This window comes from Haliotis cracherodii, unplaced genomic scaffold (genome assembly GCF_022045235.1).
Source record: "Haliotis cracherodii isolate W230 unplaced genomic scaffold, xgHalCrac1.p SCAF_10, whole genome shotgun sequence".
In the NCBI taxonomy this organism is placed as follows: Eukaryota; Metazoa; Mollusca; class Gastropoda; order Lepetellida; family Haliotidae; genus Haliotis; species Haliotis cracherodii.
The window spans coordinates 52,592,691-52,610,248 of NW_027266265.1; the positions used below are offsets into that span (position 1 = coordinate 52,592,691).

Consider the following 17,558-nt stretch of genomic DNA (forward strand, 5'->3'; position numbering starts at 1 on the left):
TGTATGTAGGGGAAATATTCATATTCCTGGAGAATTTATGAATAAATGTTCCCCCACCCTCGCGTGTTGCAGATCTTCTACACAGTGTTCTACCTCCCGGACAAAGATGTTTACCCCAATGAGGTGTACGCCACGGAGAGTCTTGCCAACGCTCTCACTGTGAGTATATATGTCATGGATGCTCCTTGAGGAATCCGTGTTAAGAGTAGTTTCACGGCAACCCAAAATGTATACAGGTACTTTTTGAGGCCAGGCTCAGAGACATTGGTGATTGTATGTTATATTACCCGACGGTGTAGCACGTTGCTCCTAATATTAATCACTGGATTGTTTGACCTGACCATTTAGAGGCGATCGCCATATTGCTGGAGTATTCTTGACTGTGGCATAAACAACAAACCAATTCAACTTTTATCTTATGTATTCATTTTGTTTATGCATATTACATAATTCATTTTTATTATTTGTATTTCTCAATATTAAACATTAAGAAAGGAAAAAAATAATTCATCATCAACATCTGACGTTGTGTGTTCCCCAGGCTCTCTGTGACGTCCTTGGTCCCCACATCACCAGCCCGCATCACATGAAGAACATGGTCACCTGCGTCACCACCATCGTGTCCGTGTCCAACAGCTCAAAGACGGTAGGCTTTGATGATGACTTTATAACCGTTAATGCTGGTAAACTGCCTACCTTCCAAAAAGACCCATGGAGATCCGCGTTAAAATTGGTCTTCAGCAACCCATGCTTGCCGTAGAAGGCGACTGTGGTTGTCGTACGAGCTGACTAACGGGATCGGGTGGACAGGCTTGCTGACTTGGTTGATGCATGTCATCGCATCCCAATTGCATAGATCGATGCTCATGATGTCAATCACCGGATTGTCTGGTCCAGTCTCGATTATTTACAGACCGCCGTCATATAGCTGGAATATTGCGGAGTGCGGCGTTAAACAACAAAACAACTTCCCAATAAGCACTCCCCCATTCCCAGAAACAGGTAAAGTGTCTGCATGTCTAAAAATAATGCAAAGTCGGCATGCCAATTTGACAACATGTGCTTACATGAGCTGTTGATAATGTTGGAGTGAAGTCCGGTGTCTGTCTCGCAGATCTAGATGATCATGTCGTTGTTATCTATGTTTGCAGGTCCTGGTGAATGTGCTGGAGAAGCTTACAGGCGAGATGAGGTTTGACAACAACACCAGTGCAGTCCGCAAGGTACGTATGATGGCCAAGAGAACTGACATAATTATAGCAAATTGAATATGGGTTGAATCGTCACGCCACAGACCACGGTTCGATTCTCAACATGGGTACAATGTATGAAACTAGTTCTTTGTGTCTTCCGTCGTGATTTTACTGTAATATTGTTAACAACGTAAACATATCACTCATAACATTTAATTTAAAAAAATTATAAATACACCAGCTATTTTAAATGAAATGAAATATGAATGGATGATTTTTAAAGGTTCAGAGTAAATAAAATGTCATATCGAAAGACGGAACATTATCGGAATAAAGGAGGCACTTACATACAAACAGAAACCATTTCTCATTCTGCGTGAAATGCACGTGGAAATGTTGTTTTTTTTAATAAACTTTCTGCCATCTATAATATAATCATGTGACAAATGTACAGTGATCAAATTGGTCTGTCATTCTATATAAGCCTACAGCTGTATTTGAATCTGTATTTAAGGGCAATATGGAGTACTACGCATCCGAGTTGGAGCTGAACGCCAAGTTCCATACTTTCACGAAGAACTGCAGCGTCGTGCACAGCGGGCACAACACCGTCAGTGCACAGCTCAAGTACAAGAAAAACAAGAGGGGTAAGAGCACTATCCCTTGCCACACCACTAGTCCCATAAGACAGTTGAACAAGGAGGCTTGGACATGATTTCAAGATGCGAGTTTTATCCCTGATATAGCTGAAGTCAAACTCACTTGGAAAAGATCGGATATCCTGATTAGCGTGTCCAGAGAAACCTAATGTTCCATTCCTAACATGAGTACAAGCCCATTTGCGATGTCCTGTGTCAGAATATGCCTGTAATAGTGCTATAAACCGATGTAAAACTCCGAGTTATTTTCTTCCTTTGTGTCCACCGGGGTCTTCCCGATGTCGGGCGGTCGGGTAGCCTAGTGGTTAAAGCGTTCGCACGTCACGCCGAAGACCCGGGTTCGATTCCCGACATGGGTACAATGTGAAGCCCATTTGTGGTGTCCCCCCCCCCCCCCCCCCCCCCCCCCCCCCCGCCGTGATATTGCTGGAATATTGCTAAAAGTGGCGTTAAACCATACTCACTCACTCACTCTTCCCGATGTCAAAAACATGGCCAATGCTCTGATGATCGTCCGGCACCCCGTCGGGTATCTCTCAATTTTGCCAATTTTCAGCCTTTTCGGGCATGGCAAACTAATCTTTCCCGGCATTGGTGGATATGTGATTAAGGCATTAAACAATGGACTGAACCGTGTGATGCAAATACATTTGAAATTTCTAAATATTTCTAATGAAATCTAGTTATTGCTTGCTTCGTGTACATTTCCGTAAGTGTGAACTGTGATAGAACCACGTTTTCTTCTTCTGTAGAGTACACGATAATAGGCGACAACGAAGAACTTCCTCTGGGCGATGAGTTCCAGCACCTAGTCAAGTGCTTCGTCAACAGCGGGGAGAAGAAAATAGCCAAGCGATACGGCACGGTCTTCAAACTTATAGAACAATTAGCGTAAGTACAGTAAACTACGTTTATAACGAACTGGTGGATATAACGAACTAGCGGATATAACGAACTGTTTTTTTGTCCCAGCCATTTGCTGTATGTATGTTTATAACGAATTACGGTTATAACGAACTAAAATAAGAAGTCCTTTTGATTTATAACCATGGTTGACTGTATATTTAAAACGGAAATTCCTATGTGTATGATAAAGCACTGTCTATGTAAAGAGTATAGATTGTCATGTCCTTTTCACCAAATAACATTTTATTTACTGTAAAGTTTTAATTTATTAATTGAAAAAACGAGAGAAAACGTATCATTATTGCCACATGTTTAAGGATGCGTTTGATAATGATTCATAAACACATGCTAATGATATAGTCGGAATCGTACTATCGACTCTGCTTTATGCAGAGATTTCTATTGGATATGGAAAGGGTTTTGTCACTTTGTGCAAACTATCAACAAGTTAAATGTTAGTATGTCTGTGTTTACGCTATCTGATTAATGTCAAGGTGATTACATGTGCAACCATTTATGTAACACATGCTTCATCAGTACATTTAAAAAATGTTTAAAAACACGATTATAACAGGATCTCGGCAGGGGCCAAGCAGGCCAATCAGAATGTCCCCACCCATTGGGAACTGGACGTCCGCTGTCTCCAGCTGCTCCGGGCTGTCATCCACAACGAAGAGCGGAAACTACCTGATGACTGGGACACGAGGACCAGCGAAACCAAGATCAAGAAGTAAATAAAACATTTTAGCACTTTTCTTGGTATTCCTGACACGTCATAGCGCTAAGTTGTCACGAAACGAATCTCCGCTAGGTCTCTCCTCGATGATTATCTTAATATTACGACAAACAGTGAGTCGGGGTCATTCACGAGAACTCCTTGTATTGTTGAGACAACTGTTGGCACACAGCTACGACAGGTGTTAGAGAGCTTCAATGTTCTTCGTATGGCAGTTGCTAGTGTTGTCGTAAGTCAAGTGAACAAGACACTTTGAGACCAGACTGAGTGGTTATTGTAGAGCAGTATTTACATGGCTTTGGCTTCAGCTTCATATTCATGGCCTATTTAATTTCGAAACCTGATGTTCCAGTGAACAGTTATCACTTTCATGAGCAGCAATTTGAGACATTGTTTGGAAACACATGATGTGCAAACATGTATATAACTAGTTGCCCATGCAGTTTGTAAGAGGTAATCTATTTGGGACCTGCGAGGGTTCACGATCAGAACAGACTGTCGTAGGAGCCAACTGAATTGGGATCAGTAGTTGAGATTCGTGTGACCTGGTCGATCTTGATATCAACCACTGCTTTGCCAGACTTGGTGTTTATGCGATCGTGGTAAAGCAGGAATATTGCTGACGCCGACGAATTAACACCACACACAACCTACTGATCGGATTCCACACCATGTCGTTGTTTTGACCGTCATGTTGTTCCTCCCGCATTTTCTAGGCAGCTGAACCACATCAAGGATCTGCAGATCGCCATTAACCAACAGGATGTGATTGTGAAGGTTCTGCCTCACCTCGCCAGGAGAAACGACGAGATTGCCCGAGAGGTGCTCGCCTTCATCTGCATCATGCTCTTCAACGCCAACAGGGAAGTGCAGGTATGTACACTGCACCTACACGGGTATCAGGATCTCAGGAGAACCTTTGAAGTTTCCATGTTTGATTAGGGGGGCACGGGTGGCCCAGTCGTCTAAGGCGCCGCGATTCGCTTTGCAGAGTTGCGTCCCTTGGGCACGCCAGTAACCTATGATTGTGGGTTCGAATCCCGCTTCGCCCCGATTATGTTTCTAGGTTTGTCAGCACCATACCCGTGCTCATCGTTTTCACCGAAGTGGTAAACGTCTGAGACCTGCATCACTTGTTCTTTCCTCACATTAATCTGACACGCCGTGATATAACTGGAATACTGTCAAACGCGGCGTTAAACCCAACTCTCACTCATTCCATGTTTGATTAGATTGTATGATGTAATGTGTATTACGCCCTGCGTGAGGGTAAAGAGTGGAGTCATTCTGAAGCAGAAACTATGACATTGATTTGAAAAAGGACCTCCCTGAGGTCATCACCCGGGATAGTGGAGAACCTTTGAAGTTCCGTGTTTGATGAGATAATATGTTTTGTAGAAATCAATGTTGGAGTACTTCCTGTCGACGCGCGAGGAGGTGTTTTTCATGGCGGTGAGGGACCGGATGCAGATCTCCACCAATTCCATCAAGGAGAAGTGAGTTGTCTGTCCTTGTTAGCGCTAACATCCGGGGCACAGGCACACAATAATGGCCATCTTACAGTCCTGTATTTAACCGTGTGATATTAATAAGAGTGGAAGTGTCTCTTGTAATAACCGAGGCTGTGGAAGGGTTAGAACAAGACTAGGAAATACCTGCAGCAGGGACGTACTTGAGACCTGGTCGAGGGAAATCATATAAATGCCTGACCCATATCTGCCCTTAGTGATGAAACTGCAGAAGCTGGGGTAGAATAGAATTTCCGGCAGCTGGTTTGATTTCTCTCAGGCAAATAATGTTCTATGAAACATACTAGGAATCCGGAGCTACGCGTAACTACGAAAAGAAACACATACCCAACCCCTTGATTTCTTTATATGGCAGATCTCGGCTGATCTCGGTTGCATATTTTCGGGATATAACTCAAATTTCGTATCTCTTTCTTTGAAAATTGCCTTGCTGAATAGTACTCGCAGGGGGTTTCAAACGTTAGTTCGGTGTTTAAAATTAAAGTTGATACAAATTAAAATTGAGTCTTGCAGGTTGAGGGCAGGTTATATTGACTGTCCACCAGAAACATACCGTACAAATTCGAGACTGGAATTGTAAGTTTTGGTTTGACCCCCTTGGCATTAGACCAGGGTCTTTTGATGGAGTTTGTCTTGACACGTGTTGCGTTCAGGTACGACTCACCTGTCGAGCCATACAATCCACGCGACTCACCTGCCGAGCCATACAATCCACGCGACTCACCTGTCGAGCCATACAATCCACGCGACTCACCTGTCGAGCCATACAATCCATATTATAGTTGCTTTTCGCTTATTCATATATTTTATGATCACGGTACTTTTGCCTTTTTGGTAAACTAAGTTACCTTTCTAAGAACCCAACACCGGCACCCCTAAACAGTGTCTCCCGTCCATCGACCCCACCCCTCCACAGCCTCTTGCGCCCCCCTCATTGTCGTGGGTGAAGGCACTGTCAGATTGACGTCGTGTTTCTCTTCTAGATATTTGTTGCTGAAAAAGAGTCGGCGGAAAGGAGCTGGGTAATTTGTTTGGCATGTAGTCGTTTGTGACACTGTTGGCCACGGTGTGAGGTTAGGCTTGTAGAGTGTTGTAGTAACTAACTCATCGTCAACGACACTGGAAACAACGTCAGAACCACGGCGTCGGCGTTCATGTTTGCATGTCCAGTTGAATATACTGCATGGGATGTACTTCGTGGATCGTACTCGCACACAAGGTGTGCCGCCCATTACTGTTACTTCAACGTTGTCTATCATGATTAGATTGTAGAACACTGAGATGGATGCTCTAATGTGGCGCAAACGCTGTTCGGAGTTATGTCCCTTAGTCGTGCCAGGATTCGCTGGTCATGGGTTTGAATGTCACGTTCTCCCCGATTATGATTCTTGTTTTGTCAGCAACGTGCTTCGTGTCTTCACCAAGCAATAATCATCTACGACATGCGTCACTTGGGGCACCTCCAATAATAAGGCTGGCAGTTGTGACATGAAATACTGTTCAAAGCGGCGGTAAAACCCAACTCACTCATTCTTGGTATCACCTTTGTCGGAATTCATAAGAAAACGGAATTGCGAGGAAACGATTTTTCATTTCAAGAAATTATTTTTCTATCGGGTCTTTCTCCAGGTGTATTTCTGCAGATTGTATCTTTCAGGGCACTATAGCTTTTGCCATGTCATATACTTCGCGGAGTAGCACTGATTTACCACACGGTTTTGTATTCTAGTAAATAGTTGCGTGCACTTTAGGTTCTTAAAACTTTAGTTTTAAGTTTTCAATTAGTTCGGCATTCTGCACGGCATTGACATGTATAGTACGTATGTGTTTTTTTAAAGTTGTGATATGACCTTATCTGACAAAAGTGTATACTACCCAATTTATACAAAACGTGGAATCACCGCGTCCAACATATAACCAGGTAGTATACATTTCACTTAGAAATACCTGTCAGATACGGTACGAATAGTTATGTGACATCCATTTTTTTGTGTTAAAAACCTAGAATAGATATCCTAGACTCAACCAAGTAACCCTAGCCCTAATTTAATTAGAACATTAGGTGAGAAAAGACTCAACAAAATAATTGTTACATTTTGGATGAATTTCCTTGATGCCTAAAAACTTTTAATCTCTTACTCCTAACATGCATTTAAGGCTTATCGCGCTGAATATCGCCATTTTGCCACATGCATTATCACACATAATTTTATGCGAAATGTACATTGTATTTAGAAATTATTTCATTGCGGTTAATTTAATAATGTCAATACCACATTTAGATCCCAGTGGAGTTGGTGCAGTGTTAAAGAATACCTCCTTCCCCATATGAGTGTTATGTAGACCCAAACACCTACCTTATATTCATGAAGAGCGCGTAACTATGGTAACACATTCTGCAATATACTTTTGGTAATTTCATCGTATACCTGTTTTTGTACCTGCAAGTATGTTCTTCTGCATCCATCACAGCACCGGATTATTCCTCTTTCCCAGCACCACTGTAACTAGATATTTGTAGCAATTATTCATATTCTTATTCCGTTTCAGGTTTATTTTGCTCTGACAAATACCTGTTTTAGATACCACCCTTGTAGAAGCTCAAATGCAATTACCTGAAACTATTTGCTAAACTATTGCATTTTCTGTTAAGATTTAAGTTTTTATGTATAATTTGCTATAGCAGCTCATCCCTCCTATATCGCGTGTATACCGAGTTGAATTGTGAATGGAAACACCTGCATGTTACACGACGCTGTTTTTAGGCGGTCTCTGCTCGCACAACACGAGAGCCGGGTGAAGGAAGCACTGTCTAACATGACCAACTACAACACGTCCCTGACAGTCGGACGGAAGGCTTTGCAGGTACGTTGTGATACGTCAAGTCTTATATAGCATGTATTTTCAAATTTTCAAACAAACATAACGTCTCTTTACTACAAAGTACAAAATCAGACAGAACTTGAAGCATTCGTAAAATATCAAATATTTACATAAACAGTTCACTTTGGTTTGGTTGGTTGTTTTACGCCCCACTCAGCAATATTCCAGCTATATGACGGCGGTCTGTAAATAATAGAGTCTGGACCAGACAATCCAGTGATTTACATCATGAGCATCGATCCACGCAATTGGGATCGATGACATGCATCAACCAAGTCAGCATGCCTGACCACCGATCCCGTTAGTCGCCTTTTACGACAAGCATGGGTTGCTGAAGACCTATTCAACCCCGGATCTTCACGGGACAACAGTTCACTTATGAATATTTAGATTTAGTGTTGTGTGTTCTGATTTATGGTGCATTTACTATTATTCGTGTCATTGCTCGACGGAAGACACCAAAAAATTCACATTTTGCCTGTGTGGAATCAAAACAGAGACGCCAGATACCCCTAAGGTCAAATTTATGGTTGTTTTTCTGTTGTAACATTTGGACGCGAGGACGTGAATTGCATGCGTGGTTTTGACCATACTATCTGGGGTGGTTAAAGCGTTTGCTCGTCACGCTGAAGACCCTGGTTCGATTCTCAATGTGGGTACAATGTGTGAAGCCTATTTCCGGTGTCCCCAGCCGTGATATTGCTGAAATATTGCTCTAACGTGGCGTAAAACCACACTCACTCAATCCATCCTTTCTATAGCCATTACATGACACAAACCTAACCCCTGTCATCATTAATTTTTAGCAAATCCAGCTCCACGAACAGAAGATGCGGATGGAAGCACTTAGCGGATGGGTAAGAAACAATGTCCCTTCAAGCACGTGCTTAGTGAGACTAGATGAAAGTTAAGTGCGGCTTCATCGCACGAATACAACACATGGTGGTCATTAAAACCACAGTCAGATGAAGTCTGTGGGACAAGTACATGTATGTCTTCTCACTGGGATTTTAACGTGGCATTGTGCTACACAGAACTTTGGACCTAAAATCTTATAGCACCTCTCATTCGTAATTATGGTAGTCTATGAAGCATTTAATAATTAGACATGCACATACTTATAGAGGATTTAGATGGTAGAATCACACTTTGGACTTTGCTCACAAGAAGCTAAATGTTGCTTTTTGTGTCCACGAAACTGTTAACTAACACCACCTAAGCAAAGCCCCAATTTGACCCTTGCACTGCCTAGAATCGTACATTAGAGATGTACGTCACAAAATCTAACAATGTTTTGCGCTGCACTTTCAGTAACACGTTACCTTTCAGAATAGCCTTGCATTCTAGATTGTCCTGTATGTGAACGCTTATATTTTTTTATAAATCAAAGACCTTTTTTACTTTTGCTTCTCTCATCTTTGTATCAGTTTATACCATTATGCCAAACACCGTCTCCATCACAAAGCGCAATATGCCTCTTCGCGCATTGCACACATCACATCTGTCGCCAATAGACACATGCTGCCGTCGTCAATCTTCAGTACGCAAAGACACCGCTGCTTTTGTCATCGACTCTGAACTCATCACTTTCCCAACGTCTCTCGTCTCTTCATCTCGTGTAGCAGTGTGTGCTCATATTCTTCATTCACTGACTGCTTCATTCTGTTACTTGTGTCATCTGCGAGTATCTATTCTATGCTTCATCTTGAGTAAGTCTTCTCTTACATGTGTTGTTCTACTTATGGATATCGTGGCAGAGTAGGTACCCTACACCCATTGCTTGTTATAAGAAACTAAAATGGGTACTGATGGCACCAGCGTCTGCATAGTTTTTGTAGTTAGAATCCTCAGGAGATCCGAACAGATCCCAAGCGTGTAAGAGCCGACTAAAACAGATCGGGGGGTCAGACTGTGATTTTGGTTGATTACGTTCCATCGTACCCCGTAGATGGATCGTTGCTCATGATGTCAATCACAGGTTTACCCGATCAAGGCTCGTTTATATATAGACGCCTTGCTTTAGCTGGAATAATGCTGACTTTGATGGGAAACAATATTATTCACAAATTCACTAACTGGGAAACTTGTCTCTCATTAAGCTGAATTGAATGGTGTCGGTCGACTCTTAAGCCTTGGTTTGTCTTGTCCAGGCTGAGACCGCTATGCAGCTGAAACAATGCTGAATGGCAAGAAACATGCCATCCAACACGTAATCTCTTCTAACTAACACCACTTGCCTCGTTTTAAAGCAAGCTTTATGTCGAGCTGTCGAACCCCCGGATGACGGTCGACTTAAGCGAAAAAGAACATGGCGACGTAAAAGTAGCGAGAAGAAAAAACCTAAATCCAAACCCGGAAGTGAGCTCCTAAATGGCATCCCGAAGGACAACGAAGCCCTGATGAGTGACCACTCTGACATTGAACTCGCTGATGTCAAGGTCGAGGTAAGCACGTGCATCGCCTGTGCATGTGCACACCCTGTGCCTAAGGTGTGAATGCCTGACAGAAGAATGCAATGAATGTTGCTTGCATAATCCGGAAATATGTGCATGTGAACACATGGTTTTCAGGCAATTCGCTCATTACTTGGCATGCTTTGAGAAGCGGTATGTTTATCATAATGAAATCAATGCTGAAGGATGCGTTGCGCTTTAACATGCATTTCATTCTTGTATCGTCTTTATGGACTTCTGTTGTTTCTTTGTTTATAAACTGATGTATTTTGTGCACCCAATGCATTGTGGAAATCATACACAACCTTCACAGCCCTTGTGAGCTCTGGGTTCATGAATCACTGTTTTTTGTACTGCTACAAGTGAAGGAACACTGCATTACTTTCTGTCTGTCTATCCAAACTCTCCTACAGTAAGCTATTCTCTTTCTAGTGGAACCTTTCGTCAAAGCATGCATGATTGGACCACACCATCTTTCTTCACATAAAAGAAATATAAGCCATTATGAAACAATTAAAATATATTATCAAAAACTCTGTAATATGGTTGACATAATGCAATGAATTCTGTCTTCGTTTCTCATATTTTTAAATGAAACAAAAATAAATGATTTACGTCAGATGAGATGCCAATAACACCTATCTGTTTCTGGTGGTTGGGCTCAGTGGCTTGGTTTATTGCGCGCCTTCATACTCCAACGACATGGATCGTTATTCATAAAATCAGTCGCTTGAACGGTCCAGATTTGCTTCTTTACAGAGCCATCATATGGTTAGAATATTGCTGTGTGCAGCGGTAAACACCAAACAAACTTCTCACCAATTCTAACCCGGATGTTCACATGAACCACCGCACATGTCTATGTATGAGGCATGATGTTTTGTTGGTCATTATATTGGACAAGGATACCATACAAACAAAGACTGCATTGTCTCGCATACGAAAGATCTATAATATCGTAGATTTGGTCTTCATATTCTTCCTTCCGTTTCCATGGTATGGTGAATTAAACAATGAGCCAAATGGAAGGTGTGGATGTTGCTTGCGCGATCATGCTGAGCTGCGGTATAAAATTATTCCCCGATAACGTTTTATTTGCTGAAGTGTATCCCAGCTTATATGATACGAGCTTGCAACTCCCATAAAGGATGGTGGTCTGCGGAAATGAATGTAGATACATGGACGCCCAAGCAGGTACATGAATATGTGTACATCTAGATGCTTTAATTCATAGCTCGTAGATGTTTGCTGAGACATTCAATGTGCATGGGACTGGGCTATTTACATTTTAGCAAGTACTGACATTAATCTGCATATGTTTGTTGTTGATTTTATAACAAAGTTCATTTATTGTTAAATAGAACGACTAACTTTATTTATTAATATTTTAATTGAACTAACGTCAACATGTTAATATTTATTACATGCTAACACACTAAGGACCGATTTAACCATTTTGTTAATTTTTGGGAATTACTGTGTTTATCTTCAAAGAGTATTTGTTTATACATTACTGGTAGACAATAAACTACAATCAATTCTTAGATTTCAGAAAAGTAATTTGAGAGACCTGGTGATTAATAAAAGTAACGAATCATCAGAGAAGAGGAGATTCGGCTTGGTCATTATCAGTGGATGTGTGTTGTCTATGCTGGGGTTATGGGTTCATGAACAAGAACAAAATTCAAATATTGTCACAAACATTTATTCATACGAAGTGGATGTCTTAAGTTGGATAATTTGTTCCTGATCCTTTTCCATTTGTGAATAAAAAATGTTTTAACTATTGATTCATATTAAGTACACAATTCAAACATTCAGTTATTTTGATGTCATTTACATGGATGACACTGTTGATGTCGGTGGAACATATTTCAAAGATCCAAATGATCAATGCGTTATCACAGTACGGACTGGTTAACAGTGGGCCATGTTTGGTTGAATGTAGAGTGGGGAGAGCAGGCCAGAGGAGGAGCTCGTTGCTGCTATGGATGAAGGAGTGCGGGAGATCCTGGAGTACAAGGACGAGGGCTACATAGAGCTGGTCCTGAAGGTGCTGGCCCGCATATGTGATGGGCAGAACACAGGGCTACAGGTGGGTACAGGTGGGGGAACATGTGGGATGGTGGGGGGAACATGTGGGATGGTTGGGGAACATGTGGGATGGTGGGGGGTACAGGTGGGGGAACATGTGGGATGGTGGGGGGAACATGTGGGATGGTTGGGGAACATGTGGGATGGTGGGGGGGTACAGGTGGGGGAACATGTGGGATGGTGGGGGGGAACATGTGGGATGGTGGGGGGTACAGGTGGGGGAACATGTGGGATGGTGGGGGGGAACATGTGGGATGGTGGGGGAACATGTAGGATGGTGGGGGGGTACAGGTGGGGGAACATGTAGGATGGTGGGGGGGGTACAGGCGGGGGAACATGTGGGATGGTGGGGGGGTACAGGCGGGGGAACATGTGGGATGGTGGGGGGGGTACAGGCGGGGGAACATGTGGGATGGTGGGGTACAGGTGGGATGGTGGGGTACAGGTGGGGTAACATGTGGGATGGTGGGGTACAGGTCGGGTAACATATGGGATGGTGGGGGGTACAGGTGGGGGAACTTATAGGTGGTTATGGGTACAGTAGCATCCTGGTGATGTCTGTGTGAAGGGGTGGGGGGGTGGGGGATTATTTAGTGTCAATTGATGGTAATCTATGGTAATGGTTGCATCTATATAGGGATAACCATGAGATACATGTAAGGTAGGATGGTCGAATACATTCTTATGGCATTTATGTCATAACCAGGTCTTTCGATGACCACAAAGTGACAAAATCTTCATTGGACTATACGTCCCCAACAATTAATGTCATAGTATCATTATGGGAAACATGTCACATAAATCTTAATATGAAACATTTATTCTTTTACAGAACTATCTACGAGAGCAGCCGGACAATGTGAAGTCCTTCAACATCGTGGGCGAGACGACCCAGTTCCTGAACGTCGTCTACACCACCATCAACAACAAGACCATCGACCTGGTCATACAGCTCTTCAGCTCTCTCAATGAGTTCTGTTCGGTGAGATTCGCACAGAATTATTTCTTAGTCCTCATGTAGAAATCAACATTGACGTCTTCATGATCATGTCACCGTCGTATAAACAGGACAGGGGTATCCCGGAGTATGTATCATGTCTCTCCTACTTTATTCCCTGTTTCAGTTCCAAAGAAAGAAATATCAATATGATAACATAAGTTGTCACCCAATCTCGATGGGCATATGGTGTGATGTAACCTGTGTGTGAGCCTATGTTTAGTCGAGGGTACATAGGCTCACGATTCGGGGTAGAATAGGTCTTCAGCAACCCATGCTTGCCGTTTAAGGTGACTTTGCTTGTCGTAAGAGGGGAATAATGAGATCGAGTGGTCAGGCTCACTGACTTGGTTCATGCATGTCATCGATCCCAATTTCATGGATCGATGCTCATGATATTAATCACTAGATTGTATGGTCCGGCCTCAATTATTTACAGACCGCCGTCATATAGCTGGAATATTGCTGAGTGCGGCATTAAACAACAAGCAAAGCTAAAAACATAGGCTCACACACAGTGTACATCACATCAAATGCCCTGACGGATCAGTTGACAACATATTTATCCTGTGACATTCATTCATACAGACCCGGAATATATGTCCGAGGTTTCACTGAGCAAAACGCTTTGATTCAGCCATTTTGACAGCTAGCAGGAATAACTGACTTAGTTCCCTTTACGCAATGCATTCGCATAAAATCGGTTCATATCAGCTCAAGGATACTTATGAGAGATAAGCAAGTTACTTAAGGTGTGTTATGATTGATTTCTAAGTGGGCAACATGGAAAATAATTGCCCGCTCTTTAACCAATCAGAAACTAGTATTTTAATGCTCGGTGAGATAAACCTTTATTAACAGTAAGGGCTTGTTACTAATTGTGCCATATCCATATACAGGGCAACCAGGAGAACCGCAGCGTCATCTACGACAAGAAAGTCATCGACTACATCAACTTCATCCTCAGGGCCGGAGAAATAGCAGACTGTCCAATAGAAAAGGTAAGATAACTCTCAAGAAGCCGTTCACAATAAGTAAAACAATACTAAAACTAAATTTGAAAAATGACTTGGTAAATCACATCCCTGTTGAACTTGGAAGGGTATATTTCAGTGATAATGAAGGACATATGCCTTAAAAGGAAATTATAACAAAAATGTTGACAAAATCATTTTAGTGCAAGGCATGCCTAATAGCTTGGAAAGTTTAAATGTCAACATCATCTATCCGTGCTAAAAGATAATAAAATATTGTACTAGTAGGATTAATATTGCATGTTGCGACTGACGAGCGCTGTATGATTGTGTGATTTGAAGGATTTTTTAAAATGATGTAGTCGAAATCGGACAATCGACTTTCGACTCGAGGTTTCTTATGAATATGGAAAGGGTTTTGTCGTTTTATTTATTCCCATTATGAGAATATCGGTGTGTTATTGCAGGTGATAGAGCTGCAGCAAACCATTGCCTCCCTCATCATCTCCCTCATAGAGGAGAACGGCCCTGGAGCATCTCAGGTGGCAAAGGTGAGGAAACGGTCGTCGACAATCTTTGTTGAAAGAACGAAAGAGTGTCTAAAGATAATAAATAAATTTTCGTAACCAATTATTTACATCTACAAGGTGTTTCATGTCAATACATTTCTGCATTTGTTCTCGGGGCACAAGTGGCCCAGTCGTCTAAGGCGCCTCAATTCGTTGTGCAGAGTTGTGTCCCTTGGGCACACCAGAAACCTATGATTGTGAGTTCAAATTCCAGTTCGACCCCATTGTTTTTAGGTTTGTCAGCATCATACCGAAGTGGTAAACGTCTCAGACCCGCATCACTTTGGGCTTTCCTACCACATTAAGCTGACGCTCTGCGATAAAACTGTAATACTGTTAAAAGTGTTGAACTGAACTTACTCACTCTCACTGCATTTGTTCTACAACAATGCTTATGTGAACTTCAAAGTGCATTTCGCTTATTGAACATGTAAAACATGTTCTGATATATCTCTAATAAACTGTTCCGTTAACAGGAAGTGAAGGATGCACTTGACAAGGAAGCAGCGTACAGATGCATGACGGTCTGTTATGAAATGCACCAATCAGAGAAACCCAAGCTGGAGGGGCTGGTGCGTTCCACCGAAAATGGCGGCTACCTGCAATCAGCTAAATCTATCGCAGCCTTTGGCGGAAGTATACTTCAGGGCGTTGTGGTATGACCTTATTCTTCTATCTCATTGTCATTTTCTTGTTCTATGTAGACTGATAATTAGACACTTTGCACTGCCAACAAGAATTTTATTCTTGCTATTCCAATGCATATATTTAAAGATCTCTTGATATAAAAAAAATTAATTAAAATCAGATCTAAGTTCTCGCTGCCGCTAAACAAAGATCTGAGGACATCCCATTAGGGGTCATTTCAGAATGAACTTTCGCGAACTTTGACCGACCACTGAAATGACTAACAAGCAGTCGACATCAGCCAATTAGAAAGCAGCTTTTTCGAGCATTATGGCACTCATTTCAACCTGGCAAATTCCATTACAGACTACACTTGAAAAATATCTTGATACAGTTCTTGATTAAAATTTTGAAAACTGAACAAACAAACACTCCAGAATGTCTAACATATGGTTGCGATTGTATGGCAGTGCTTCCCACGTACTGTGCAACACCTCTTCCATTCAAATGTTTATCCCACGGATGCGAGAGACAGACGATAATTTTGACAGAATCAGTAGTACGGGCCGTAACTGTCTTTGGAATACCCCGTGTTAACCTTTTCACGGTTGCATGATTAGAAAACACATTCTGACTGTCATTTTCATGATCTGGTAAGTGACAGATGAAAGGTCATTCTGACGTGACCTGTAATGGGATGTCCTCAGATCTTTGTCTTGCGATAGCGAGAACTAAGATATGATTTTAATGAGATTGACCAAGAAGGTACCAAGTGCCATTGTTTAACATCTTATGGTATGAAGCGGCTTGTGATCTATTAGGCTCTATCCACATAACCATGAAGACGGTCACAGAGTCATAAGTGTCACTGAGAACATAATATATGCACCAATGTTTGCAAGGACGAATATACTAATGCTTCTTTGTTTTCTGGTACAGAAAGGGAAGAAGAGGAACGCTCTTCGTGAAACTGTGATGGAGGTCGGATTCAGCTTCTACTTGATCCTTGCGCGCATGATCGACATCGACAGCCATTTAGTGGACAGTAAGGCCACATGTTATTACACATTATAGGGTCTCCCAAGACACTCATTTCAGTTTCTTCAAGTGCTTTCCAACCACCAGTATTGTTTTTTGTACAGTTTTTTGTAGTTTGTTTTCATATGTGCAGTGCCAAGAAAGTTCCAAGTATCCAATGCTTGTCCTTGGTGACAATTAAACATAGAATTGTCAGCTGCTATCTGGAAAAACATAACTCCGACTTGGTTCTATGTTCATACTTTCGATCACTGGTTGGTCTCATCCATGGCCAATAATGTTATGGCAGTGCTATAGCTTCGATTGTGCTGATTTTGACCAGGACTAACCCTCTCATTACATTCATCCTACATTATTAAACATTTCATGTTTTTCAAATGCATTTTCAGCCCTCAACCTCAGCCCTGAAAACCAACGTGCTTTTGACTACTATAAGAAGAACTCGCTCTCCATTGAAATACTCAAGGATGATGTCCTCCAGAAGGTCAACTTCAGGGTCAAGAACAAGGTGTGTGTTTATTCTAGAAGTGTACTGACTTCAGACGAAGATTTTTACAGTCAAGGTCCAGGCTACATCAAGTTGAAAACTAGGAATGTGTCTGTATAACCCACTGTAATCATTAAATTGAAATCTGAATTTGCACCCATAACCATTATTATCCAGTCCCTGTCCAAATAAGAGTGAGCAGGTAACATGTGTTTTACGCTGCTTTGAATGGTATTCCAGTGACATCTCGGTGCATCAGGTTGATCTTAGATGTATCTCTTTGTTGAAATCCAGCATGACTATTTTCCTGAAAGTGCAATGATCTGTCATCAGTGCTCCTCTCCTATGTAAAACAATGTTAACCCATCTTTATGTTGAATCAGTGTTGAGATCCCCTCTGTGGTCTAGTGGTA

The 17,558-nt window shown here is 42.0% G+C and overlaps 1 protein-coding gene across 6 annotated transcripts in view; it reads left to right on the plus strand.

Moving 5' to 3' along the window:
• LOC139454516 (inositol 1,4,5-trisphosphate-gated calcium channel ITPR3-like) overlaps positions 1-17,558 on the plus strand; it is a 221,133-nt gene that overhangs the window by 190,894 nt on the left and 12,681 nt on the right. For 4 of the 6 annotated variants that reach the window (XM_071236273.1, XM_071236272.1, XM_071236274.1 and 1 more), the window contains 19 exons: positions 73-159; positions 542-646; positions 1,152-1,223; positions 1,708-1,840; positions 2,605-2,743; positions 3,333-3,488; positions 4,211-4,367; positions 4,893-4,990; positions 6,007-6,045; positions 7,789-7,888; positions 8,713-8,763; positions 10,156-10,350; positions 12,308-12,454; positions 13,286-13,435; positions 14,350-14,451; positions 14,892-14,975; positions 15,470-15,649; positions 16,560-16,665; positions 17,048-17,166. In XM_071236273.1, coding sequence (XP_071092374.1) covers positions 73-159; positions 542-646; positions 1,152-1,223; positions 1,708-1,840; positions 2,605-2,743; positions 3,333-3,488; positions 4,211-4,367; positions 4,893-4,990; positions 6,007-6,045; positions 7,789-7,888; positions 8,713-8,763; positions 10,156-10,350; positions 12,308-12,454; positions 13,286-13,435; positions 14,350-14,451; positions 14,892-14,975; positions 15,470-15,649; positions 16,560-16,665; positions 17,048-17,166 — 2,220 coding nt within the window. The remainder of the gene's footprint in view (positions 1-72; positions 160-541; positions 647-1,151; positions 1,224-1,707; positions 1,841-2,604; positions 2,744-3,332; positions 3,489-4,210; positions 4,368-4,892; positions 4,991-6,006; positions 6,046-7,788; positions 7,889-8,712; positions 8,764-10,155; positions 10,351-12,307; positions 12,455-13,285; positions 13,436-14,349; positions 14,452-14,891; positions 14,976-15,469; positions 15,650-16,559; positions 16,666-17,047; positions 17,167-17,558) is intronic. The other 2 variants (XM_071236275.1, XM_071236277.1) reach the window with 1 other exon arrangement.